Here is a 26,647-nt window from a genome sequence, read left to right on the forward strand (position 1 = left end):
TTTTATTAATTTAAAAGTATAAAAAAAATTAGTCCAAGTTTATTAGTTTGATTTATGATTAAATGACAAAGTGAAGCGGAAGAAGGGTACAGGAGGGCTTATACAAATGTCATCACACTGCAATAATAATAATAATAATAATAATATTGATCATGATAAATTAAAACAAAATAATAATAGTAATAGTATAATAATAGAAATGCCAATAAGAAAAAATAAAAAATACTGTCAATTTATATGTAGGGAAATGATTTTAGTCATATTAATGCTCCTCCTGACCTGTGCTCTGTTATTATCATTTAAACTGCTGTGGTTAAGAAAATACAGCCTCAAAGTCAATATGGCTGTTTGTCTGTTTGAAGGCCTGTATTTTTATTTCCTAAAAAGTCCTAAGTGGCTGGCTAAGGAGAACACAAAAGCCTCAGTTTAATATTAGCCTTTTATTTTGAAGGCTTTGACCGGAAGTGTTCATGTTATTGTGACAATTGAGGAACCGCTCTCTCTCATGTGCATATGTTTCTTCTTCTACATCTAGCTCACATTATAAACGACCTACCGAGCTGTTCAGGTTTCCCAAGAGACAGAAACAGAGTTTATTGAGAAAATACGGGCTTTTTGTTTGTTTCCGGTTTGCTGTTGTGGCTGCTGGGAAGTTTAGAGATGTGCACCCAGACGAAAGCTGCTGCTCTGATGGCCAACATACCGCAGGCAGACATCGACCCGTCCGGCGTGTTTAAGTACGTCCTGATACGAGTCCACAGCAGAGAGGAGGGAGACGACTCGGAGGTAGATATAGTCCGAGGATACGGCTGGGCTGAGTACCACGGTGAGTCAGGAGCACTGAACCCGGAGGACCAACAGAGGTTCATCACCACACAACATGAGACCTACACCCTCCTTTACCAGTTCATTAGGTTCACTTAGCTACAGATGATGCGGGCTAATACAACAGCCCTGCAGCAAAACCGACGTTCATGAAGGTTATTGTGGTCAGTTTCTATTGAATCTGTATAAGAAAGACGTGGACGCAACTTTATTGTCACTCGGTGGGATCCGTAGATTGTTTGCTTTTTAATTATATTATGTTACAGTGAGAGGTCTTTCTAATATTCAGTCAGCCCTACTCTACGGACAAATTATATAGAAAACTCTCAAGATAATTTACTGCTTCCTAAATAAACAAATAGTCGAATCAGCATCTCAAACAGTTTTGAGTGTTGTGTTTTGTGAGTTTAAGTTACAGGTTATGCCTTTAATAACAACACACTGTCATGGGTAGGTGTGGAAAAATGTAAAAGGAATATTTTGAGGAATTGGGCAGTTGCTCTGATGTAGAGTTTTGCTGGTTGTTTCCAGTAAGACGAAGCCAAAATATGACATTTGACTTTAAAAGACATTGTTTAAAATATGTGTATGCAATAAACACCATCTTAGGAAAACAAATTGCAGAAACTTGAAAATGGAAGATTTCAAATGCCTAAATTCAATCAAACAAGTAAATAAAGTGAAATATAAAAGATATTGTGTATTTCCTTTTTATGTGTGCGTTAGAAATGAACGTGTGTATTGGCTGATCTATGCTGCCTTCTGCTGGACAACACTGACATGCAATACACATCCTCACTACATATGGTACAAATAACTGTATTGTATATTCTAAGTGTATTAATTTCTTCCTGGGCACAGAACATGCAGGTTTGTCCAACAAGTCATCGTCCTCGTCATAAACACCAGATGGAGGCAGCACATCTACACAACAAGCAGCCATTTGTCATTATTAATAAACATATTCAATGGACAGTTGGCAACTCAAACACCCGCGGCTTCAGTCACAAGTTTATTACAAACAAATATTGTGCTTCAGCCAAAATCCATGTCACAGTTGTTAATTATGAAAATATGCAATTGATGCCAAAATTGTTGGTTCAGACTACTCTCCTATCATAACCCAAATTATAGATGCTGAACATACTGTGTTTTATGTTGTTATTAATGATATTTAGAGGTGAAACATATCAGAAAACACGGTTTTAATGCTTTGCTCACCTGTCTTGTACCTTTTCTTGTAGCTGATATCTATGACAAAGTTTCAGAGGAGCTGGAAAAAGACGGCCACCTGGACTGTGAGTGTATCGGAGGAGGGAGGATCAAACATGATGCCCAGGCCAAGAAGATCCACGTCTACGGATACTCCATGGTGAGAGAATCCTGCAGAAAAACCCTTAATCAATTAATTACCATAACTTTACATATAGTAATTGTCCCAAAAAAACAAAATTATGAACTAAAAGAGGCTAAAAGGTTTGTTAGATCTGGAGAGTTGTCTGACCACCAAGAGTTATCCCTTTCACAGTTCAATTCAATGTAAATACAAAAATATTGATTGTTTTAGCTTAAATCAAATTCTGTTTTCTCGTTGTAACAAAACATTGATTTTTTACTTTTTCTTCCAGGGCTTTGGAAGAGCAAACCACGCAGTAACAACTGCGAAACTAAAGGCTCGGTATCCAGGCTACGACGTGACCTGGGACAATGAAGGGTACTGACCTGAGACCAGCCTCTGGTCGGCACCCTTTCTCCTGGACTGACATAGTACTTATCTGTAACCCCTCATGAGAAGGAAGAACATATCATTAAAAACCATGCAGAGTTCAACACAGAGCTTTTTGAAATCACACCAGTTCTCTTAGACTAAGACTGACACACAGCGACAAGCCTGATGAGCCTTTTCTGGGCTTATTCTGAAGCTACAATTTGAGTAAGTGATGGTAAAAAAAAAAAGTTGTTTTTCACGTTTTTACTCTGTGTGTGTATAAAACAAATACATGCTAATCATAGTGAAACCAGACAAATAGGTTTAATTATAAAATAAATGAGTGGAGACATACACTTCCAGACTGACTTGTTTTAGAGTCGTATGTCTCAGAGTCGACCCGATCACCACAACATACTGAGAAGTGAACCTTTGATGCTTTGTTGTGATGTGTGTTTCATAAATGTTTCCTGAGATCTGCCTATAAGCTTCGTGTATACTGTGTTCCTTCTGTTACTGTTCTGTTCCAGCAGAAAAATGAAAACTCTGCCCATTGTTCCTTATCTCACCTGAGGCCAGCAGCAGCAGAACACAGGTGAGATAAGGAACTCAGCTATTGAGCTGTAAAATGCTGATTCATGTCTTGGCCTTAATTTAGTGATAAAAGCACCAGTGCCAGTGTGGTTAAGTATTTTGAAATGATCATTCAGTATAGACTAATATAGAATAATAATCTGTGATTTATGTGAGTGGATACAAAATAAGCTCTAAGTCTTGATAGTGAACCTGTATTAGCTGATTGTTGTTGGACCCTTGGGGGCCTCATAATGAGCTGTGAACACAACATTGTCATTGTTTTCACCTTACAAAGATGTTGGAAAATATGTTAAGAAACCATTGCCAGCAGATGCGGAGCTGCATTAGCATAGATAAATGTAGGTCCAATATTCACTCCTTTTAGTTTTAGTTTGAGCTCGACTGACTCCCACAAGAAATATGTCTCTTCCACTGCTACAAGCTTCACTATGTTCCAGCTATTCAAACTCTGTCAGTTGTTTGCTGCTGGGCAGTTAGTGAACAGTTTCTTTAGCTGAGTTTTTTCTGAAACCAGGAATTAATGCTATTTGGAGGTAGGAAATATGAAACCATAAAACATAAACATAAAAAACATAAAACCAAAACAATTAACTAAAAACTCTGAAATGCTCTGTAGAGCTGAGGACATTTTAGTTTAGCCTGCCTTAGCTTTAGGAAAGTAAAAAATGTGCTGGCAAGCTAGTTACAGATATATCCAAAAATCAATTGAGGTGCTTTTGTCATGTTTTCTGGAGCTAGGCTAAACATATTTCCTCTTGACTGATCCCAAGAGATTATTTTGATCACACTGACCTCGTCATCTGAATCAGGATTTGAAAAAAAAAACACGTGTAGTTAAATTTAATTCAGTTATTTATATGTGGTGTCGATAAGTTGTTCAGATGCCTCCATCTTGACAAAAAGAACTGAAGAAGATGGCTGCAAATACATCACTGTCATAACTTCACATTAACACTAACACAGTATTCAAATGATTAAAAAGGAGCTATACATAGTTGGTATCTTGTGTCACCTGTTAATAAAAACCACCAAAAATACACAAACAAGGTTAAACTAAAAAGGTTAACTTGTGTTTATCTGAAGACTAGGAACAGGTGTAACAGTGTTGGAATAATGTGTAAATGCTCGTAAGTGGGAATAGCAATTTCCCATTCTGCCAATATGGCATTAGACACACACACACCTGCAGCTCCTCAACGAGTCAACGATCTCACACAATGATAATGTAACTTTTGTTTTTGTGTACGTGCACCACAGTTTGCATCTAAATTGCTCTGCACATCTGTTGCCAACTGTGTCCACTTCAGTTTATTGTGCAATACTCGGATGTGCACTGTGGAAAACTGTCATCTGGAGGAAATTGTTTTATGGTGTTGGGTTGCAGCTGCGTGCTGAGTGAATGTAAAGTTCAGCCCTTATCTCTCAGAGAGCGAGGGGAGGTCAGAGTCAACTGGTAAAGACTCTCCGGGTTGCGTTCAAACCTTCAGACTGATCTGGTGGAAGAAGAGGGAAAAAGATGTTACACTGGAGGAGCTCGGCCCTCGTTCTGCTGCTGAGTCTGCACTGGGGTGAGAGCACATTCACTCCACACTCTACACATGTAGAAATAACTGCTGGCAGAATTTAGAAATATAACATACACAACATAGTGTTGAAAAGTTACTTAAGGCTTCAGATTTCATGTCACAAAAATTAGACAAAAGCCTTGAGCTTTGGTCTTACCTTTTTTTTTTTAGGAGCTTTCAACTATTTAAACTACTGTTTTCACTCTCAATAATCTACTTTCACGTTCAAGCACCAAACAATAGAAAAATGGACAGTTTTTCTCTTGGTGCCGCTCAGTTTTACCTCAGTCACTGAGACGTGTGGCTGTAGCAGCTGTTGAGGTCATTGAGGTGATGTCCTGTCTCCTTTCTGAGGGTTTAAGCAGCCTGTTACATTCTCCTATTAAAACCTGCATGTGGTGGGCATATGAGCTGATTACAGTAAATATAGACTCACTATATACATTTAATGACATGTCAACCAGCGATAAATAAGTTTATATAGAAATGAATAAATGTTTCATGTTTCTGTATAAGCCTATTTCTCCACCACGAGAGTGTGGAGGACTTTAAAACGTGTGTCGACCTTTATGTTTAGAAATCAAAATGACAGAAAACTGAGAGCAAAAAAAAACCAAATGTTTTTAAATACAAGATGCACAAAATACTTTGTTGAAAGAGTGCACACATTCAATTATACATTGCTTGTAAAATATATAGTTTTAAAATAAAAGAGAATCATATACAAACTAAATTATAGAATTACAGTACATGTGTAAAAAATGCAAACATATTACCAAAGCAATAATGATGGTTCATTAGGAAATGGAAAGGGAAATATTTCAACTAATAACAAATCTGTGTTCGTCTTGTTTGGCTATGTCTTAATATGACAGGTCACTTGTCTCCTTGAACAAAGAAGATTTAGAAACAAAACAAAGAAGATTTAGAAATAGAAAGATCAGATTATTGTTATTTAATTATTTTTCCTCACATTCACTTTTTATTCATATTAAAAAAGAAACAACTGAAACAAACTGTCACATTACAGCTACATGTATTATATGCTGTACGTGTGTAACTGAACATTTTCTTTCAGCACAAAGTCTTGAGTCTTAATCATAGACCTTTGGATGGAGAGATATTGCTGGCATTAACCCCATTACTTCTCTCTGCCCTTTGAGCCTGTTGGCATTAGTTGGCCTGTAAATCGTTGCCAGTAATGAGTCCTGATAAGAGAGTTTGGAGCTGAGTCATCTGAGATTTTACACTGCCTGCAAGCAGAGGCAGATGGAAAACCTTGAAGTAAAAGTACTTGTACTGTTCTGATACTTGAAGTATTTCCATTTTGGGATGCAGATACTTTCCCCTCCACTTTCTTTGTTTGTTTTACATCTGTCTGATGTATGATACTTTCTACATTTGGATCTTAAAGTCAGAGCATTAGCTGAGATGAGTTTGATAGCTCATTCTTGACCTTGCATACAATAGTTGACAAAAAGTCTCCACTAAAGGTCCACTTACTTGTTTCTGACAGTATCACACAGTCTTCATCAGCAGATCGAATATGTTCAGTAATCATGGAAGTGAAGATGTTCTCACCTTTAGGACTACTCCCTAATGTTGGTTTAAATCTTCAGGTTGTCAGTTCACTCTTGACCTTGGAAACAGCAGTTAACAGCAATCCCCATTTACAGGTCCACGTCCTCACTTGCTTTCAGCCTTATCACTCAGGCTTCATCAGCCGATGATGCTTCGATTTGTTCATTTTTGTTTTTGTGATTTTAATATGGACCGTTCAGAGATTAGCCTTCAAAAAGCATGGGCGAAGAAAAGTGGTCAGAATAATGGAAACACTGAAAATAACATTTCCATGACAAGTGAGCAAACCTTCACCTGCTGATGAAGACTATGTGATATGATCAAAAGCTTCCGAACATGTCAGTAAGTGGACCTTGAGTGAAGATTGTTTTACAAAATGAGATAAGTTGTTAAAAGGGTCATGAAACTACTGTACTGTAAAAAATGTATGAAGTTGAAGGAGCAGTTGAGTTGAATCACTCACTTGATGCTTCAGTTATTAGTTTTAATATTCTGCATTAGTTTGAATAAAGTTGAAGAAGTAACACTGTCCTCTGATGTGCCGTCCCACCACACAGCCGCTGAGGCTCAGGCTCACATTTGCCAGGCTCCTGAAAAGAAGTGTGACTTTGTGTGTGACTGTACTGACTGCAGCGATGAGGAAAACTGTGGTAAGTATTAAAATGTTTTTTCTCTGAACTGATAGTATTTTATTCTCCTCTTTGCATACAGAGAGGACAGCGTGTCCCCACCTGATCTATAGACCTTTTCCGTTTTTATATCTGATTTCTATTAAAATGTGTGAGTCATTCAAAAATGTGAAAATATTGCTTGTATTATTAGCAGAAGACATGGAAGTTCACTGAATATGATTAGTTATTAGTCAGTAGAAACCTTATCTGTTTGGATCTGCATGCAGTACTTCACTAACACAGTGCAACAGCTAACTATTACTTCTTCTCCACCTCTCAAGGCTACAGAGGAAAAGGGTTCGAGTGCGACTTTGAGGATGCAGGACTGTGTGGATGGACTGACCAGTCCTTCAGCTCAGCGTACAGCTGGTATAGACATCAGGGAGGAGACATGCGGTCCAACAGCGGGCCGTCCTCTGACTACACCACCGGCACAGCGATAGGTACACTTTAATACTTACATCTTTTCTTTTTTGTCCTCATATAAGCCACAGGTGTCTCGTAAAGTATCAAGTGCTTTTGTTTGCTGTTACATGTTATACAGTATCTCCTTCATACCAGTAGAGTGCATCAGAGCAATCAGCAAAAAGGGTGTCACTTTACAATAAGACAACACTTATAAAGGATTTCTAAATGGTTTATAATTAGGTTATTTATTTGGTTGTTAACATTTTATAAATCATAAGTAAACAATTATAAACAAGTTATAACACAGTTTCCATACATTGATGCAGGCTCTCTATTTGGCAAGATGGAGTTAATGCTTGCAACTCATTAATCTTACTAATGAGTTACTACCAATTATAACTATTACTATTAAGGGAGTCTTATTGTAAAGTGTTAAACCCATCAACATTTATTAATGAGTTACTATAAGGCTCCTCATGCTTATGATGCTAACAATGCACAGCAATGTTGTGACACATTTGACCTTAATCAAAAAAATTGCAGTGCAAGTTGCTGCAATTTGGATATTACCCTTGGTCATATTGTGCAGCCCTATAAAAGATGATTTCCTATTTCATTCTATTCTTTCATTATAATAATCATATTTTAGTAATCAGCTTCAGAGATAATTAAAGAGACTAAAACAGCAGTGAGATAATGCGTGTGTGTTTCTGTCCCAGTAATTACCTTTGAATTATGAATCAAAGCTGCTAAGTTGGGAACTAAACAGTGCTGAATATCACTAAATATAGTGCACAGAAATCCCAAACTCCAGTGTGGTACAGGAATGGAGAAAGTATTTCCTACAAACAACAATTTTGTCAGATTTTCAGGTATATCTGCCTATGAGTTTTTGACTCTTTTATGCTTTACAGAGCAGCAGCAGCAGCAGTAGGCTCCTAATGAAATCACCATGTAAACATGAAATGTGCTGATGAAGTGTGTAATTAACACGTCTTGGGCTGATTTTCACAGCCAGCTTCAACAGCCAGTAATTTCTCTGCAGCTGTGAGCTCAGCCATAACCACAGTGATCTCTCTGCAGCAGTTACACTCACAGCAGAACCGTCATTTCACAGGAGGACGAGTGTTGAACAGGTTCAGCTCGTCTTCCCGTGATGTTAGATTGTAACACGTTGCAAAGAGAGAGTCTAGGGAGTATTAATGTTTATTATTGTTTAAAATCTGTCTGTAATTAAAAAATCTAATGCTGGATTATGAAAAAGGAATAAATCTCTCATTCCAATGAAAACATATACTGAGATATTCCAAATGTAATTGTTTTCCACAGTGTGAAACTAATAGTTATGTGTGTTAGATGTGATTTTGTGTTGTATACTGGCTATGTTTTCTTTTGCACATGTTGGTCTTGAAAAGTGTTTATGATGTTCCTGCTTATATAAAGGCTGAACTGTAACTAACATAACTACATAATCAAATCCAGGTTGTGATGCGGTGTATTTGTGTAAAGTGAGTTGTGTAACTTATATGCACGTTCACATTTTTGCTTTATTGTAAAATGTGTTATCAATATTATTTCAAATGCTGTGATCAGTGTTTTTATATTAACAGCTAATCAATTGTTGACATGCAGTGTATGTGAAAGCTGTTGCCATGGTGATAAGCCCACAGACAGATATCAGACCACTCTGCAGTTCCCCGCAGCTCTATGGAGCTTTAGGTTTTACTTTAACTCATCGTTTGCTTTCAGTCTCACCAACTTTACTGCTGTGATTCAGTCCAGCAGCAGACAGCTGTTTTTTTTCTCAACAACAGCTCTAAAAATCCCACTTTACACGCATCAGACACAGTTGGAGAGCAGCTGGTGAACATAGTGGAGCGATCAGCAGCTAAAGAGCCAGATACGGCCCTCAGGAGTTGAGCTAAAAGCGAGCGAATACTGGGCTGGCATTCATCAGGTAGACAGTAACAGGTGAATGCCAGAGTTGCTACATGCAAATAAGCAGTTGCTTGTAAAGTATTTTGCCCTATCAACAATTCAGTGTTGAGTTTAAAACTTGATTCAGCTCAAAACATTTGAGCAAAAGAGGCTGAAAAGCTCTGTAGAGCTGCAGAGTTGGTGATGAGTCTCTGGGTTCATCACTACAAGCCGCCACGTTCACATTAGAGGAAGTAGTTTTTAATCCTTTGTTAAAATAATAATTATGATAAGAGCAATGTTAAAACTGTCAATTCCAGAATACCTGAAAAAATCATCATATACAGTTGTGGTAAGAAGAGATAAGACTGGATCAAACGGACAAACACCCTGGACTAAACCATGATGTGAATAACAGATATATAATAATGATATTTCCCATCACACAGGTTGGTTTATGGGAGTGAGCGCAGTGACGTCAGAGTCTCTCAATACTGCACTTTTAATCTCTCCGGAGATGAGACAGTCTTCACCAACCTGTCGTCTTCGTCTCAGATATTTCCTGTGGGACTCAGGTAACAGCCGTTAATGACAGGTCTTACTTTTAATCACCTGTCCTGGAACAATGTTGAAGACAGGATTTCATATTTTTTTGTACAACTTTTACCAGCAGTATTTGCATGTTGGTTTTTTACATGTTTCTGTTTGTAATTTCTGTTTTTTTATTTCTGTAATTATTTCTCATATCTGATTATTGCTGTGTTATATCTTTTAACCCTTCTGTGTCGTTACCTGCAGGTCACACGGGTCTGGGCTCCACACCCTTGTGGGCATCGGTCATTCAAAGGAATTCTCAAGAGGCCCTAGTGTGGCGTCCTGAGGCCACTAGTGTCCGTGGCTGGAGGGAAGCCACCATCTTCCTGGGACGTATTGCCACAGCCTTCCAAGTCCATCTTTACTCACAGCGCTCCAAGGGGCAACAAGGAGATGTGGCCATTGACCAACTGGAGTTTTTAGACTGCGCGCTGCCCTGTGAGTCCCTCAAAATGTCCCCATTCATGTGCCGGCCCTGCCTTCTATAATAGATTAATTAGTCATTAAAATTGATCAATTAAAACTCCACAGCCGTGTTCCTTAATCATGATGACTATTTTGATGTTTTTGTTTTTCCTCTCTTTACGTCATCAGTGCCACTCCCTGCCGAGTGTTCGGCTGGGATGCTGGAGTGCAGGCGCGAGGGCTGCGTGGAGCAGAGGCAGGTCTGTGACGGCAGCGACGACTGTGGCGACGGGACAGATGAGGAGAACTGCGGTGAGAAATCAGACATCACCTGAGTTGTCACAGCAGAAAGCCTCCACCTGGCACCGTTCACTAAATGACATACAGTAGAAATGCGTCACAAAACAAACTGACAAAAGACTCTGACAGTGCAAGACTTTAGTGTGCACAAGAGGTCCAGCCAGGAGGAGGAGGAGGGTGGAAGAGGAACTCCTCCCTATGTAAATATGAAGGGTTCATTCTAAGCTAACGAAAACACATTATATTATTATACACTAATGAAAACATAATTATGAATATTGTGTTCCATTTCTGACAATACGTCCCTTCAGTCCCACACGCTGGTCCTTTAACTGAGCAGTGCTTGTTGTTCATCTGGTGGGGACGGTCTCAAAAACCCACCTCTGTTCCCACAACAGCTCCAGACGGGTATCGGCTCTGTGACTTTGAGGGAGGCCTGTGTGACTGGGACCTGAGGTCACTGTCACCGCTGAAATGGGTGTGGACGAGTCAGCAGAAGCTCTCCATCACAGGTCCTCTGATAGGACCAGGCAGGGATCACTCCAACAACACTGCCTCAGGTACCAGGGCAGTTTTCTCATTGTTGAAACCGAGCTGTTGTTGTTTCATTCTTAATGTCTTCAGTGTTTCAGTGACTGTAAAATATCATCAGTACCTTCGTATTGAAAGCGTATCGTTATTATTAATGCAGGTCACTTCCTATATGTGACTGCTCCTGATGGTGAGCTCACGGCTGACTGGGCCGCTTTCCAAAGTCCTCTCCTCGAACCCACCAATAGTTCACATCCTTGCAAGGTGAATCCAAATCTTATTCTTCCTCCAGTTTCACAGTAATATACCTACAGTCTGACAAATAGTTTGTGTTCAGTGATGTTTAGCTTTAATTTAGAAAAGATTTCTATTTCAAAGCCTAATATGAAAGGTTTCCTCTGTCTGCCTGCTGTAGATGGTGATGTACACTCACCAGTTTGGGCCCAGATCCGGCGGTCTGACGGTGCTGGTTGCTGATCATAAGATCTACCCGGTGTGGGAGAGGGGCGGAGCCCTGGGCGACGTCTGGGTGAAGGCAGAGGTGGAGATTGTCACCGAATTCCCTTTCCAGGTGAGTACTTGTCCTCAGTTCGCAGCCATTATTCATTCCATTTTAAACATATTTATCTTCCACTTCTGGGAAAGCGGTCTCAGACTTTTGGACCCTAATATATATAATATCAACATGTATTAACAGTCTTTGGGGTGGATGCGTGGGGGTAATGTGATGTATTTTGTCCTTCTCCATTTGACCAATCATAAACATGCCACATTCAAATAATCACAGTTTTATTTATATCTGAGTGGCTGGTCTGGTCAGATAAAACTGGATACAGTGAGGACAGCAGTTACTTCTCTATCATTTCACTTCATCACTACTCAGTTGCTTATTCTCTGGTTACCAGCCTATTTCACTCAGTGGCTTGACTCTGATGAAAACAGCCTGGTTTATTGATCTCTAGTTATGACAGATATATTTGGCTACTTGCAAATTGTGTTTATCGTGATTATTATTTTCAGTTATTTGCGATCACCTTCTAGACATAACGGTTTGAATTAAATAAATTATGGGCTTATGTATTATTAGATTCTATGGCTTGAGTTTTAGATAACATGAAACAGTGCATGTCACAGCTTACAGCCTTAAATGACACTCATAGAGGATCCCAGTAACCAGTCTTTAAGTCGGGCAGTTAGTGGCCAGTCAACATCTCTTAATGCCCCCCCGATCAAAGCAGTCTGCGGGCTTGTGTGCAGACATTTCAATCTAAATCAATAATGCCAACCTGTAGGTGGGACTAGATGAAAAGGCACCAGATCATCAGAGTCATTAGGAATCATCTTCTTAGGACTTTGAATGTACAAAATGTGATGGCAATCTAATGAATATTTGTCTAACTATTTCACTGTGAACCAAAATGGTGGACTGACTAACCGACTTACTGACCATCCAGTCAACATTACCATTTCTTTAATAGGGCCACGGAACAAGCATGATTGAAAAGAGCATACTTACTGAATTTTGTAAGTCACAAACTCGATTCAAAACCACAAGCAAGAGTGTGAGACTGTGAAAGTCTAGTAACTTTAGTGATGAGTACAACTCAGCCTGTGGGAAGTTGTTGAATATTTCTGTGGCTCTGGAAGAGCTTTGACTAGTCTGAGAAAATAGTAGTGACAGCTTGGCAACTAGAAAGTCTGTGTTTGACACTATAGATAGATAGATAGATACTTTATTTGTACCCGAGGGCAAATTCATGAGGTGTGGGGAGTTGTGGGAAATGTAGGATCCAGTGTTTTTGGAGGTTAACCCATACTAGGGACTGAGAGTCAGGATATCTCAGCCTCAACTTTATTGAGCTGATGCTAAATCATTTGAGGAGTTTTAAAAAGTGCTTTTTACAGTGGCTGAAGCATGTTACAAATTTCCCAATTGAAGATCAACAGACACACGGATCATTCTAGAAGCAGAACTGTGAGGGAATCAAAGAATCTGTGTCATAACTGATGGAACTGTTCCATGGTTCCACCACTCTTCTTACCTGCATCACTTCACCAAACACCTCTGCAAGACACACACACACAGATGGAGCTGCACAAGTGAACTAGAAGAAGATGGCAAGACCACTACATGAACTCCACGCTGAGATAGAGATTGCCAACAACATTCGCAAAATGACCCCTGAAGAGAGAAGGACGTATCTCAGGAGAGAGAGCTTTAAAGAGCTGAGAGAGATGGAGATGGAGAGAAGAAGAAGAGTTGCTCTGGAGGAGCTTCAGAGGAGCGGGAGAGAAAAGGAGGAAAGAGATAGAGAAGCTGAGAGTGTGAGAAGGCAGAAGGAAAGAGTTGAAGAGGAGAGGAGGAGGCGGGAGGCCAAAAAGAGAGAGGAGGAGAAGAGGAAGGAAGATAATCAAAAGGCCCTGGAGAAAGGAAAGCAGGAGCAACTGAAGACAGAGAGGCTTCAGTGGAGAAAGGTCATGATGGTGAAGGAGCAGCGCATCATGAGAGCCAGATACACCATCAGTGATCTGAAGAAGGCGCAGCAGAGGAGGCGCGAGGAGGCGGAGCTTCGCCGTGTGCAAGACAACACCAGCTCAAAATGCCTGACCTATGTGGTGAAGAGCCAGGAACAGGGTCAGAGAAAAACTCTGATCAACAACTGGGTCGGAGAGCAGACGACACGCTGCGAGCAAGAGCTCCACCCACATGACTCCATCCTCAGTTCCAGGGCTGAAGGAAAGAGCCTCAGGTCTCAAGCTACACCAGAATCCACCAAGGCCCTGCACTGGCTGCACAAGAGACTGAAGTCTGGGCTCAGAAAGAAGCAGGATGAGGATGAGCAGGCGAGGAAGAAGGCAGAGGCTCGCAGACTCAGAGAGCTGCATGTACTGAGGAGGTGCAGCCGCCTCTTGTCAGAGCAGATTGATGGTTACTGCATGTCCAGGAACCGCATCCTCAAGAAATCCATGTCCTGAATGGAACCCATCCTCCCCTCCCTCCCTCCCTCTCCTCTACCCCCCTCTTTCTTTTCCCCTATCTACCCCCTGAGACACAGTAACTTCAGTCATGTGACCTGCTTTAATAAAATTGTGTTGCGCTGACACCATGTGAGTTATAATTGAAGTTGAATGTGGCCTGTATTGTGTATTAGATGAACAACACACCCTGAGTCACCAGTTCATTAGCTACACTGAGTCAAACGAATGCTAATCTAATACAGTGGTATAACCTCAATGAACATTGTGTCGAAACTGTTTTGGAGATGAGCTAATTTAACTTTTGGGGTGTTGTTGATCCGTATTGTGTTATACTGACAGTTTGTAATATCTTCTCACTCTCATTGATATGAATGGGGAGCTGCGATGGTGCCAAAAATGGAAACAAAAAACTAAATCTATTGCACAGTTGTTTAACATGTTTCACTCACCAAACATTGAGCTGAAATGTTTGATTTTTGTCTTCCATGGTGGCCACAGTTTCCAGCTCATAGACAGATGGATTGTTGTGTTTAACATATTGTCACTGTGAGGCCACCAAAATGAAAAAAAAAACCTCATACCACACTGTTTACCATGTCCTCCATATTTTCTCTGTAGTTTAGTGTGTTAGCCTCCTGATAGTTGCTCCATTAAGGGGTCAAAGTCCATTTGACCAATCATAAACACGCCACATTCAAATAATCAAAGTTTTATTTATATCTGATTGGCTGGTCTGGTCAGATAAAACTGGATACAGTGAGGAGAGCAGTTGCTTCTCTATCATTTCACTTCATCACTACTCAGTTGCTTGTTCTCTGGTTACCAGCCTACTTCACTCAGTGGCTTGACTCTGATGAAAACTGCCTGGTTTTTAGTTTTAGTTAATCAATGAGATTTGATCTCTAGATCTGATTGTGGTATTTCTGACTATCTATTGTCGATCATTTGCGATCACCTTCAAGACGTAGCGGTTTGAAATTAAATACATTATGGGCTTACGTATTATTGGATTCTATGGCTTCAGTTTTAGATAACATGAAACAGTGCATGTTACAGCTTACAGTGCTAAAGGACACTCATAGACAACCACTGGCAGTCTGGCAGCTAGTGACCAGTCAACATTTCATAATGTCGCCCCGATCAAAGCAGTCTAGAACCGGGCCTGTATGTACATATATTTCATGTATATGTATATGCATGTATTTCCTTTAAAATGTAAAAGGTGATAATCTGTGGGCAGTGTCAGTGGACTAAACAGAACACAATAAAATAAATGTTTTAATAAGGATCTCAAATGTGTGAGTTGTGAGCAGGATTTGAACCGAGCGTAACATTTTACTGTTGAATTATCATTTTTCGGGTATTATGTAATGACAACACTTTTTCCAAAGAACCTCACATATATACAGTGCATCTGCTAATTCTCTACTGCAGTTTTTTGTTATGCATATATATCCGTGTATTCATGGGAATTTTTTTCCAAAAAAAAAACACCTACTTTCAAAAGAAAGGACAAGGAATGAGAAAATTTTGACAAACTCATGATTCTTATACAACTGAGGGCCTGTGTTTTAGACATATTCAGTAATGAATTACAAATGGTAATTTTTTATTTCATTAAATGGGTATATAGCACTTTGGAAATGAAGGATTCTCTTTTGTATGTAGAGAATTGTAATGACTATATATAATAAATTCACCTCTTGCCCATTCATCTTATTTTTCTCTTCCTCTGTGTCCTCTCCTTATAGATCGTAGTAATGGCAGCAATCAGGGACTTTGCATATGGAGGTATCGCCGTCGACAGCATTATGTTGTCTCCTGAATGCCGCCCATCAACTGGTAAACCCTCTAACTACCTTAACTTAAAGAAGAATAAATGTAATTCCACATGCATCCTAAATCTGCTGTCTCACATTCTCTTCTTGAACAGCAAATTATACCATCCCAAAGTTCCCCAAACCTCCTAAAGACCCGTGTGCTGAACCAGACCAGATGTGCAACTTCTACCCTGACTGTGCAGGAGCAGAGGATGAAGCCAAATGTGGTGAGTTTATTTACGACTGTCTTACTGTTATCAGAGTATTCAAAGTATTTAGGTTTTTATCAGAGACAGCTGAAGCTCAATTAATCAGCCTTAGGGTTCAGGTGCAGAGAGAGAGGCTCAGAGTTCCTCTCCTCTGATTGGCGCACTGACCTGTTGTTTCTAGAGCTCTAGAAAGAAGCCTGAGAGAGGAAATGTAAAACTACACTGAGATGATTTTATATTTTCTTATGGATCGACACTTCGAATAAAAAACAGGGGAAGTGTAAATTACGAGACCTTTAGCTGAAATTCTTTGTCAGTCTATTTCTTAGGGCCCAAAACATGCTTGTCCTGATGTCTCATGCATCCTGCATGTCACTGTTGCTTTGTTGTGATATTTTTGAGTGTGATGTCTCCATGAATCTTGTCTGCAGGGGATTTCTCTTACCCTGAGGGCAGCTCAGGCTGGACTGATACCAGCATCGGAAATCAAGGTTGGATGTATGAAAACACAGGTACATCTACTCCACCATTACATCCATCTACTCGATTACTCATTAGCTAATATGTAGTAATTAAAAAATGACAAAATCTTTTAATATCTGTCTGTTTGACATTTCTTAGGGGAATACCTGTATGTAGCCAAGGCCCCGGGACAACAGCTGACTGAAGCCCAGACACGGACCCCCCTCCTGGGCCCCTCTGGTCCAGCCTGCACCCTCAGCTTTGATTTTGCAGTAACTGGGAATCCAGATCACATTGGTACTACTGTTAGACTTATTATTTAACATGCCTTCTTCTTACTCTTTACATTTTTTCCCTGGCGCACGATTCAGATGTGTTGACATGACTCTGTCACCATCTGTCTGCTGCAGGTGAGGTGTCCCTCAGGGTGATTGACAGCTTGCTGGGCGTGCAGCCTAAACTGTGGGAGTTCAGTGGGAAGACAGGAATAGGAGAGGCTGAGTGGCAAAATGCCAGTGTAACTCTTGGAGCCAGAAAACATCGCTTCCAGGTCAGCTTTTTTTCAGGGCATTAATGACACTCATATACTCAAACTTTTTTACACTTAAGATTTTTCCACTGATGATGAGATTCGGCTCAGAGATGTGAACCTCTGTTCTCCTCAAAAACATATTTTTTAAATGTAAAAATTTATGCTTTGATGAAGCCACAAAGAGACTTTTCAAGCCTGTCGGTATCAAAAATATTGAATCCAACGTACAGTAAAGTACATTTTTAACCAGGTAGTTTTAAGAAGGAAAATATAAAGGCAACATTAAACAGGAAAATAGGAAATAATAGGAAACAGCAGAACTTGTTAAGTACAGGACAGCAGCTATAGAGGAAGCAAAGATCATTTCCTGTTGCCACCTTTAGTTGGTTGAAAGAAAACAGTTGGATCAAAATCTATTTTACAGTCAGAGCTGAACTGGTTGAATTTTGTGAATGTGTTGTTACTCATTAGATCTCTTCTGTTTTATCTTGTCCAGCTGGCGTTTGAAGCTCGCGCAGTGAAACTGTGTCCATGCGCCAAGATTAAAGTGAAAAACGTTCGTTTTCTCAGCTGTTACGCTGACTATTTCCCTTCTTCTCCGACAGGTTGTTCTCATGACTCTTTACAGTATCACACAATACTGCACAATCCATATTTTACCTTGACATCTCAATGCTTAAATTTAACCAATGATTGAAAAAAATGTCTTTTGTTCAGGACTGTCATGTAACTTTGAAAATGACCTGTGTGGATGGTATCAGGACAACAGCGACAACTTTGACTGGACGATGCTCAGTGGGATGGACCACACCATCGGGATCGGTGAGCTCAATTAAAAATGTTAGAAAACATCACATTTTGAATGTGTCCAATAGAGTAAGAATGAAGGAATGATTTCAATGGTTTGTGGCAATGTTAATGTTATGTAGCAGCTTTTACAGTCATTATAAGTGTCTTACTGTTCGGTGTATTGGCCATTATGTCATCTATCTAAATAATTTTATGAACACAATGAGAGAGGATAAATATTCATATTGCTCATAGTTACGTGTCAGCATCAGTGAAAGGAGTAAGGCCACACAGATTTCATTAAATGAACACTATATGTTTTGATCCCGGCTGGATTTGTGTCAGGTCCAAGATTTAGAGTCAGTGTGTGGGAGTTATCTTTTCATGGGTTCTTACATTCTGACATTTGGGATGTTATTGTTGCCCCAACACAGCCTCAAGCCTGCAAGCTATTATTATATCCAGAATGTGTTAGTGAAGATGGAGTGAAAACATGGCGCTCCATCCATTAATGAAACATCTTTTTTATTTTTAAATTGATAAATGATTAGGAGGGCTGCACGGTGGTGCAGTGGTTAGCGCTGTCGCCTCACAGCAAAAAGGTTCCGGGTTCGAGTCCCGGCTCGGCCGTGGGATCTTTCTGTGTGGAGTTTGCATGTTCTCCCCGTGCAAGTGTGGGTTCTCTCTGGGTACTCCGGCTTCCTCCCACAGTCCAATGACATGCAAAATGGGGACTAGGCTAATTGGATACTCTAAATTGACCATAGGTGTGGCTGTGAGTGTGAATGGTTGTCTGTCTCTATGTGTTTGCCCTGCGATGGACTGGGCGTACCCCGCCTCTCACCCGAAAAGATGCTGGGATAGGCTCCAGCTCCCCCGCGACCCTAGTAGAGGATAAGCGGTAGAAAATGAATGAATGATTAGGATGGGACTTTAGACATTTAGTGATGTAGTCAGATTCAATACCAATACAACAATCTAAAGATACCCCATTAAAAGTGAAAGCCCTGGCTTCAAAATCTTACTTAAATAAATGTAAATATGTATTATGAGCAAAATGTTTTTAAATTATCATGGTCAAAGTTGGGTGGTTGCTGTTAATGTCCGACCTAAGGAGTAAGGCCCCTCCAAAGGATGATTAATGGGGTAGAACAGAAGAACACAAACACAAATTATATTCATTTTTTCATGTTTTTTCTCCCATTTTGTTTTGTGAAATATTGATAATCTTAAGCATTTATTTAAATTAACCCATTAAAGAAGTTTAAAGGAGAAATCTGTCTTTGGTGGAGCTGCTAACGTTGTTAGCAAGTGTTAATGGGGTGATGTGAAACGTGACAAGGAGCCCTAACTAAACACTGCTGTTTTGTAAGAGGTCACAAGCCAAACAGATGTGAAACCACTGGATAAATCTTTAACAGTGTGTTGTATTTTATAAACGTTTTTATGTAAAATCTTAATTTGAATGTAGGAACAACTATAACTATAGCTGTAAGATAAACGCAGTGGGGTGAAAAGTACAATATGCTCAAGTTAAGTGCAAGTACATCAAAATGTATTTTAGTACAGTATTTTAGTAAATGCACTTAGTTTCCATCTGTGGTTTTGCCCTTTTAATCAGTGATATGACATTAATAAATAGTAAATTGTGACAAAAAAAAAGTAAAAGTGACAAAGTCATATCTGTTGTAAATGTGCTCAACTTGACATATAGCTCTTAAATTGCATCAGTCATGCGCACTATAAATCATTAAGTACATTTGAAGAAGATACATTAGTTGTAGAATATAAAGAGTCAGTGCTGTACTTGTGATGCTTTAAAAGCTGACTTGACTTGACTTCCCACCCTTCTGTTGCTGTCCAGGCAAAAGCCTTGTTGTGGACATGTGGAGCCCCTCCCTGCGCGGTTTGTTCGGACGCTTAGTTTCATTTCCACAGTTACCAAGTTCCACAGATCAGTGCCTGTCCTTCTTCTACAAACTCTATGGACCGAACACAGGTGAGGATGTGACTGAACAGGAAGCAGTTTAGAGTTAAATAATGATAATGAAGCATAATTTCTTTAACCATGTGAATATGTTTTAAAGGGAAAAAAATATCTGATGTAACTGACATATTATTCTGTTTGTTAAAACTTTTTTTTTTCCATATGTGTGCTTTTGATCACAAACTGACAGAGAATGGCAGATACTGTATGTTGGTTTGTCAGGAAATATTATCTTGATCCAAGCTGGAAATAATCCGAAAATGTCATATGATGTCTTCTCATACCGTCCTCTCCCACTCACTGACCCCGTCCAGGTGCCCTGAATGTAAAGCTGTTAGATAAACACGGTTATGAGACCGTCCTCTGGACCCGCAGTGGGGCTCATGGCAACATGTGGCACGAAACCCACTGCACAGTGCCACAACAGCCCACAGGCTTTCGGGTAGGAATGTGTTCAGTCAGTCTGTAGTTATTAATCAATGTCTCAACATTCACAAAGCATCACAAAACATAACGTATGGTTCATAGTAAACATCAGTGACATGAAGGGGGACAGCACAGTGACATGAAGGGGGACAGCTTAGTGACATGAAGGGGGACAGCACAGTATCATGAAGGGGGACAGCACAGAGACATGAAGGGGGCAGCACAGTGACATGAAGGGGGACAGCGCAGTGAAAGGAATCAGTTGGATTGGGGTTTTTGAGAAACTGTGCCCCCTTGTGGTAAAATAAAACAACTCGTTGGAGTTTTTGTTTCCCAGTATTATAAAAAAAATGAAAAAACTACTTTGACATTATCTTCCTTCCATTCAAACGTCTGCAACTTTTTTTTTATCTACCAACAGCTGATGTTTGAGGCGGTTCGCTCCGGCTTTGACGGGCAGGTGGCCATTGATGATGTGGCGTTTGTGGCCCGTCCGTGCACCGTGCCACGGATGTGTTCCTTTGAAGGCCAGCGCTGTGGGTACACCAGCTCTGGTCAAGCTCACTGGCTCCACCGCAGCGGATACAGCACCACGATAGCTGGACCCAAAACTGACCACACTCTGGAGACCGAGCTGGGTGAGAGAGAGAGAGAGAGAGAGAGAGAGAGAGTGTCTCATTAAATATTTTAACATGTGAGCAGAAAGTTGAGAGACAGTGAGTTGAGATCATCCTGTTTCTGGTTGGTGCTCAGGTTTTTACATGATGGCTAACACCGCAGCCAACATTCTCCCCTCCGGCAGCACTGCAGTCCTCACCTCCCCTGTTCGTCAGGGAACCGCCAGGACTGAGTGTGTGCATTTCTGGTATCACATGGGAGGAGTGAATCCTGGTGAGACACCCTCACACACAAAACATGCACAAAAAATAAACAAATAAAGAAATAAACAAAACACAGTTTAACACTGCATACTCTGCAGGTTCTCTGACGATGTACATGAAGCCGGTGAAGGGAGACAGGGTGAAGATCTTCTCTGACAGTCTGAATCAAGGAGATGTCTGGCGCCATGGCAACGGCAACATCTCGAGTGCCCTTGTGGACTGGCAGGTACAGTGTGGAGGCTGGAGGGGGCTGATGGAACAATTGTAGTCTTTTCAAGCTGCCAGTAATGATGTGATTGATTATTTTATGCACAGAAAATAAATTTAGTAATTACTCCCATTTGCAATTAATAAATTATTACCAACAAAGTGGTGAAACATGACAAATATGGGAAATAATACATTATGTTTCAGCATTCTGCCTGTAACTATAGACTGTATCTGTCTTTCTAATATATTCCGTCTCACAGTTAATTCTCTTCTGCCTTTTTGTACAATTGACTTTTTGTTGGCAATAAAATCCCCTGACTGGCTTTTAAGGAAATCTCCCCAGCAGAATTTGACCCAGCAATTTTAGAGAACCATTCCTTGTAAACTTTCATTTGTAAGATTGTGTGTGTGTGTGTGTGTGTGTGTGTGTGTGTGTGTGTGTGTGTGTGTGTGTGTGTGTGTGTGTGTGCATTAAACCGAGCTGACGCCAAGCTGTTGTTCTGTAGTTGGAGTTTGAGGTGGTTGGAGCTGGAGGCAAAGACACTCACGTTGCAGTTGATGACATCTTCCTTTCAGCTCACCCATGTGAAAGTCAAGGTTTGCATCACTCTGCCTTATCAAAATTAAGGAGGAACTCAAAAGAGTTTTAGCATGCTGGTTCACCTGGGAGATATGGTGCAATTTCAGACTAGAACCTGTGAGCGCTCTTTTTTGTCTTTACTCATCTCAGTTAGATTACAGTGACAAAGGTAATATTATAGCCACAAACGTTTGGTTTCTCCTGGTCGCCATGCAATTTTTCAGCTCTCTAAAGAAGCTTAAAGAACCATGTTGAGTTGCATTATGGGAAACATATGCCCATGTGTTTTGGGAGGTTGTTAAACTATTTTACTCACTTATATCATTGCACTTTGAGTCTTATAAATACATTGGATTATTATTAATACAATGTAAAATGTAATGCTATACAATAGTCAGCATAATCAAAGAGTACACAAATTATTATTAATATTAGAATTTGTTATCCCAATTTTGGATACTAAGGCCACATCAAATTAAAAGGCTACACAAAGCAAAGTAGAGACACATTAGACAGAGACATAGACTTTTAATAACAGCTGCTACAATTAGGATCCTGGTAAGCATTTTAACCTGAAGAACAGTACATAGCTGTACCTTCTTTGTGAAAGTGTCCGTTTCTGTTCTGTGAAATATCTCAGGTTCGAGGTGTAACCTGGAGAGAGGGATGTGCAGCTGGAGCAACACTCAAAACATTAAAGCTGACAAACTGGACTGGGAGCTGACGAGTCAGGAGGTGGAGCGGCACTACTCCACCCCAACTGAGGACCACACTCTGGGCACAGATAGAGGTAAAGCAGAGACACACAGGGACAGAGATACTGTGACTGTGGATATTGTGGCCAAAGGTGTAAAGAGCAACACTTTGTGTCCTTTTCTGTGTTTATCCCACATCATGTAGCAAAAATGTACTGAAGTGTAAAACTGACCACCCTCCCTTTTCTTTCTGCCAGGTCACTTCCTGTTCTTACCAAGCAGCAATCGGACAGCAGGCAATCAAAACGCTCAGCTGCTGAGCCCTCACCTGCCCCCGACCAAGGGCACCTGCCTGAGATTCTGGGCCTGGAGACCCCTCTCATGTAATGATCCATTTTTTAAATCAACTTTTATGCCTAGTTCATCTCTGGTTTGGCAGATTCAGGTGTCTTGATGTGTGCGATGCATTTACTTTTTTGTATTTTATTACACAACCCATGTTTATTGTTTGAATGTATGTAGCGGACAGTCGGCTGTGGGTGTGGAGGCTGTCTGAAGGTCGTCTCCATCAGCTGCTGGTGGTAAATGACCTGGGAAGACCATGGAGACGCTTTGACATCAACATCACGTCAACTGAGGAATACCAGGTCAGACTCTCACCTGTGTTTAATCTACATACTAATATAGTGATTTTAACACCTAAACCCTATGTAGTCTTCTCCACTGCAGAAGAAACGGGACGTTACTTTTGCATTCAGGTTTCTTTAACAATGCTGTCTGTTGTTTCTGCTGTTGTTGTCTTGTCTTGTGAACAGATTGTATTTGAAGGAATGAAAGGTACATCAGGCACTTTGGCTCTGGATGACATTGAGTACACCATTGGGGTCAACTGCGCTAAGGAAGTCACAGATCCAATAAGTAAGTGCTGAAGTCCCAAATCTTGCATTAAATTTTAAGAGCCATGCGTTTGGTTTTGCACGTTTTTAACCATAGTGTTTGTTTATGGTCTTTTTTTTTTTTTTTTAAACTGATTTTCTCCAGAAGAAAATTTTAAAAAGAGGCAGATTGATCCAATTTGATTTCTATCCAGATTTTACGTCCCCACACACCCAAACAGAGCTGAGCTCTCAGCTGTAAGAACAAACTGACCTCTGCAGGTTGCAGTAACTGTGACTTAAGCAGCTCTGAAAATGCTTCCAATTATAGAAAGTGAATAAAAATATGGGAAGTTTTTGCACTGCAAAATTAATTTTTTAAATCTTATTTTTTTACACAATCAAAAAAGATAATAATTATAATACTGTATATCGTACATTAATATCCAGTTACTTACAATATTACAATCTGAAGATCATCTTACGAATGTGTAAAATTTGCTTGAGATCAGTAACGCAGCACAGTTCCCTTTATTTTAACATGTTGGGTTAATGCAGCTGCAAGGACACACTAACATATAACTATGCTGCTAAACAGCAAGGATTTTAATTTACATCTTCATTTTTTTAAAAGTCGATTTTCAAGTTGACAGTCATAGCACTTTGAAACAAATGGCTGTTGAGAAGGTTCAATGTTAGATTGAAAATGTGTGGTATGCTTTTAAAGAGGTTTATCAGGAAGGGAAATTGTTTATCGGCAGCACATGTGAACTGGCCTAACATGTAGAACCAGCAGTTCAGCCCATTGACAGAATGTCTCACTGTAGTGTAATGTGTTCTCACTGTCTTCTCATTGTCATTGTTTTCCACCTCCTCTGTAGCCACAAAAAGATCCGACAACAAAGGAGGGATGGCAGCGTCTGTCATCGTGGTCCTGCTGCTGATCGCCACTTTGGTCGCCCTGCTGTATTACTACTTACGAATCCGCCCAGAAGTCCAGGCTATGACTGGTCCATCATCATCATCTCCCCCAACTGGTGGTGGTTTCACTAATCAGTCATATGAGCCAGACCTCACAGTGAGTTAATCTGATATGCAAACCTTTGACAACACTGATCCATGAGTACTAAAGGATAATGCTGGTTTATTACAACTTAACAACAACTTACAACTTAAGTTGTCACCAAGGAGAGACACACTGTTTCTCCTGGGTGGCACAGTTACCAAGAACTATTGTGATACAGTGAGCGAGGGTATGTTAACTGCAGATTATTTGAAGCTAAGATAGAATGCTAGGCTTCGCTAGAAGCTAAACTAGGAGCTGAATGAACAAGGCAACCACAAAGGCTGCCACCTAACACTTAGACTGTTTCAGAGATGTAAGGTGGCAAATCTGAAATGAAACAAAGAACAGAGAGAATAACAGAGCAGAGAAGAAGGAGAGCAAAGATTAACTCAGAATATTGAGAAGAAGTCAATAAATCTATAACTTTCTGCCATTGTTGGCAAAGTGTCATTTAAATGATACTGCTCTACAACAAAGATAGCAGAGGGCAGCACTTGTAACACTAGTCATGTCGTTGTAGCTGAATAAAAATGTCCTTAACCAACCAAATAACATCCTCAACGCTTTGTTCATTTTCTCAATTGATAAAATGATCCAACCACACTAAACATACCAGCCACATATCTACTAGAACCTAAGAGCCCACCCTGCAGATGATATAAAATACCACTGTTTTTAACACAAAGAAGTAGCATACGTTAGCTTTAATGTAGCTAGCAGCAGTTTTTCCTGTAGCATGACTGATTACTGGATAATGTTTGTTCATTTTAGCAAGACCGTATGAAGGTTCCACCAGCACAGAACCATCCTATGGAAGCTGGCTTCAATCATGTCAATGTGAGTGTACTATTCATGACTAATGTTTTATTTCATTATTTATTTGATACGGTGGCAAGACCATACTGTATACTCATCCTTGTTCATTTGTACTCTGAAAGCACAGTTTAATAGATAATTACATATACATATATATATATATATATATGAGCATCATAAGACTCATTATTTTTGTTTTTTTGGCAGGGCCATTGAGAAGACTGATACAGAACAATATTACTGTTTACTAACAAGTTTATTATCCTTCCTAGACTAGTTCTGGCCATATTAAAGTTGTGCTCACTGACGATCGACTCTTCTTCCTTTGTTTCTGCAGGAGTCTACTGATGTCAAAGAGATGGAGGTGGCGTAAGGCTGGGGGAGCGGTGGTCCTGCCACCTAAAGGTGGCTTTGTGAAATGAAGGCGATATCACAGCAGGAGAACTGCTTGTGTCGCCCTTACATGACACACACACACACACACACACACACACACACACGTACACAAAACACACAGCCCACATGCTGAAACACTGATGAAGGCCTAATCAGCGCCGCTGCCTGAGATCTGGTGGAGCCCTCGATGGTCGCAGCTCTCTGCCTGAGGACGGACAGATGGAAGTCAGAAGCAGAACGTCAAACATGTCATGGATGGAAATTAGCTTAGCTTTATTTAAAAGTGAGACTGACCATAACCCATGATTGTTTGCATGCAGATATTTAGGATCTATTTTGGATGTGTAAGGTGGTTCCAACAGTATTGTGCAACTTGACTGAATCCCCTTTGTCTGGTTTTAGAGGAACTCAGGTTGGGCTTCTATATTGTGGTTTAAATAAGCACTTCTCCAGGTTACTAATTATGATATGTACTACTCAGCCTGTGAAACCAGTTGTACAATGTTTTCTGTGGCTCTGGAGGAGCTTCGCCGAATATGAGAAAATGACTCACTCAGTAAGTCATCACCCATGTATCCCAGCTTTACAACAGGAAGCATGAACTGAGGACATGGTATTTGAATCTTATGTGAGTTTACCAGGCAGGGCGGATCTAATGAAAGATATTAACGAGTTGCATTATGGGAGTAGATGGGATGCTGCTGTTTGGAAAAAGGCTGTAGGACAGCTGTATTCTGTTGGATGTGTTGGAGGGTTAACTTTGCTTTGAAACAAGATATAATTGAGCGCTAATGATAAAGGAATTAAAGTTGAGCTCTGAAA

General features: G+C 40.2%; 3 protein-coding genes across 3 annotated transcripts; all 3 read left to right on the plus strand.

Annotated features, from left to right (window-relative positions):
* Window positions 1-471: 471 nt before the first annotated feature.
* On the plus strand, window positions 472-3,020 carry phpt1 (phosphohistidine phosphatase 1). Its single transcript, XM_023399925.2, has 3 exons — window positions 472-826; window positions 2,070-2,197; window positions 2,454-3,020. Exons 1-3 carry the CDS (start codon window positions 661-663, stop codon window positions 2,544-2,546), a joined length of 387 nt encoding a protein of 128 aa, XP_023255693.1. The 5' UTR covers window positions 472-660; the 3' UTR covers window positions 2,547-3,020.
* Window positions 3,021-4,578: 1,558 nt separating this feature from the next.
* On the plus strand, window positions 4,579-26,647 carry mamdc4 (MAM domain containing 4). Its single transcript, XM_023399950.2, has 29 exons — window positions 4,579-4,698; window positions 6,834-6,926; window positions 7,229-7,390; window positions 9,722-9,847; window positions 10,071-10,304; window positions 10,461-10,583; window positions 10,970-11,131; window positions 11,263-11,366; window positions 11,518-11,673; window positions 15,833-15,923; window positions 16,015-16,128; window positions 16,542-16,622; window positions 16,732-16,869; window positions 16,983-17,122; window positions 17,601-17,709; window positions 17,822-17,926; window positions 19,758-19,892; window positions 20,195-20,322; window positions 20,728-20,944; window positions 21,060-21,197; window positions 21,286-21,413; window positions 21,904-21,994; window positions 22,618-22,767; window positions 22,930-23,055; window positions 23,195-23,319; window positions 23,488-23,590; window positions 24,429-24,625; window positions 25,385-25,450; window positions 25,767-26,647. The coding sequence occupies exons 1-29, from the start codon at window positions 4,647-4,649 to the stop codon at window positions 25,800-25,802; spliced, it is 3,630 nt and encodes a 1,209-aa protein (XP_023255718.1). The 5' UTR covers window positions 4,579-4,646; the 3' UTR covers window positions 25,803-26,647.
* LOC147819562 (uncharacterized) lies at window positions 12,807-14,226 on the plus strand. Its single transcript, XM_087172229.1, has one exon. It carries the CDS (start codon window positions 13,218-13,220, stop codon window positions 14,076-14,078), a length of 861 nt encoding a protein of 286 aa, XP_087028355.1. The 5' UTR covers window positions 12,807-13,217; the 3' UTR covers window positions 14,079-14,226.

This window comes from Seriola lalandi, unplaced genomic scaffold, assembly GCF_002814215.2.
Source record: "Seriola lalandi dorsalis isolate HSWRI2012SDOR001 ecotype SW California unplaced genomic scaffold, Sedor1 jcf7180002052129, whole genome shotgun sequence".
Lineage (NCBI taxonomy): Eukaryota > Metazoa > Chordata > Actinopteri > Carangiformes > Carangidae > Seriola > Seriola lalandi.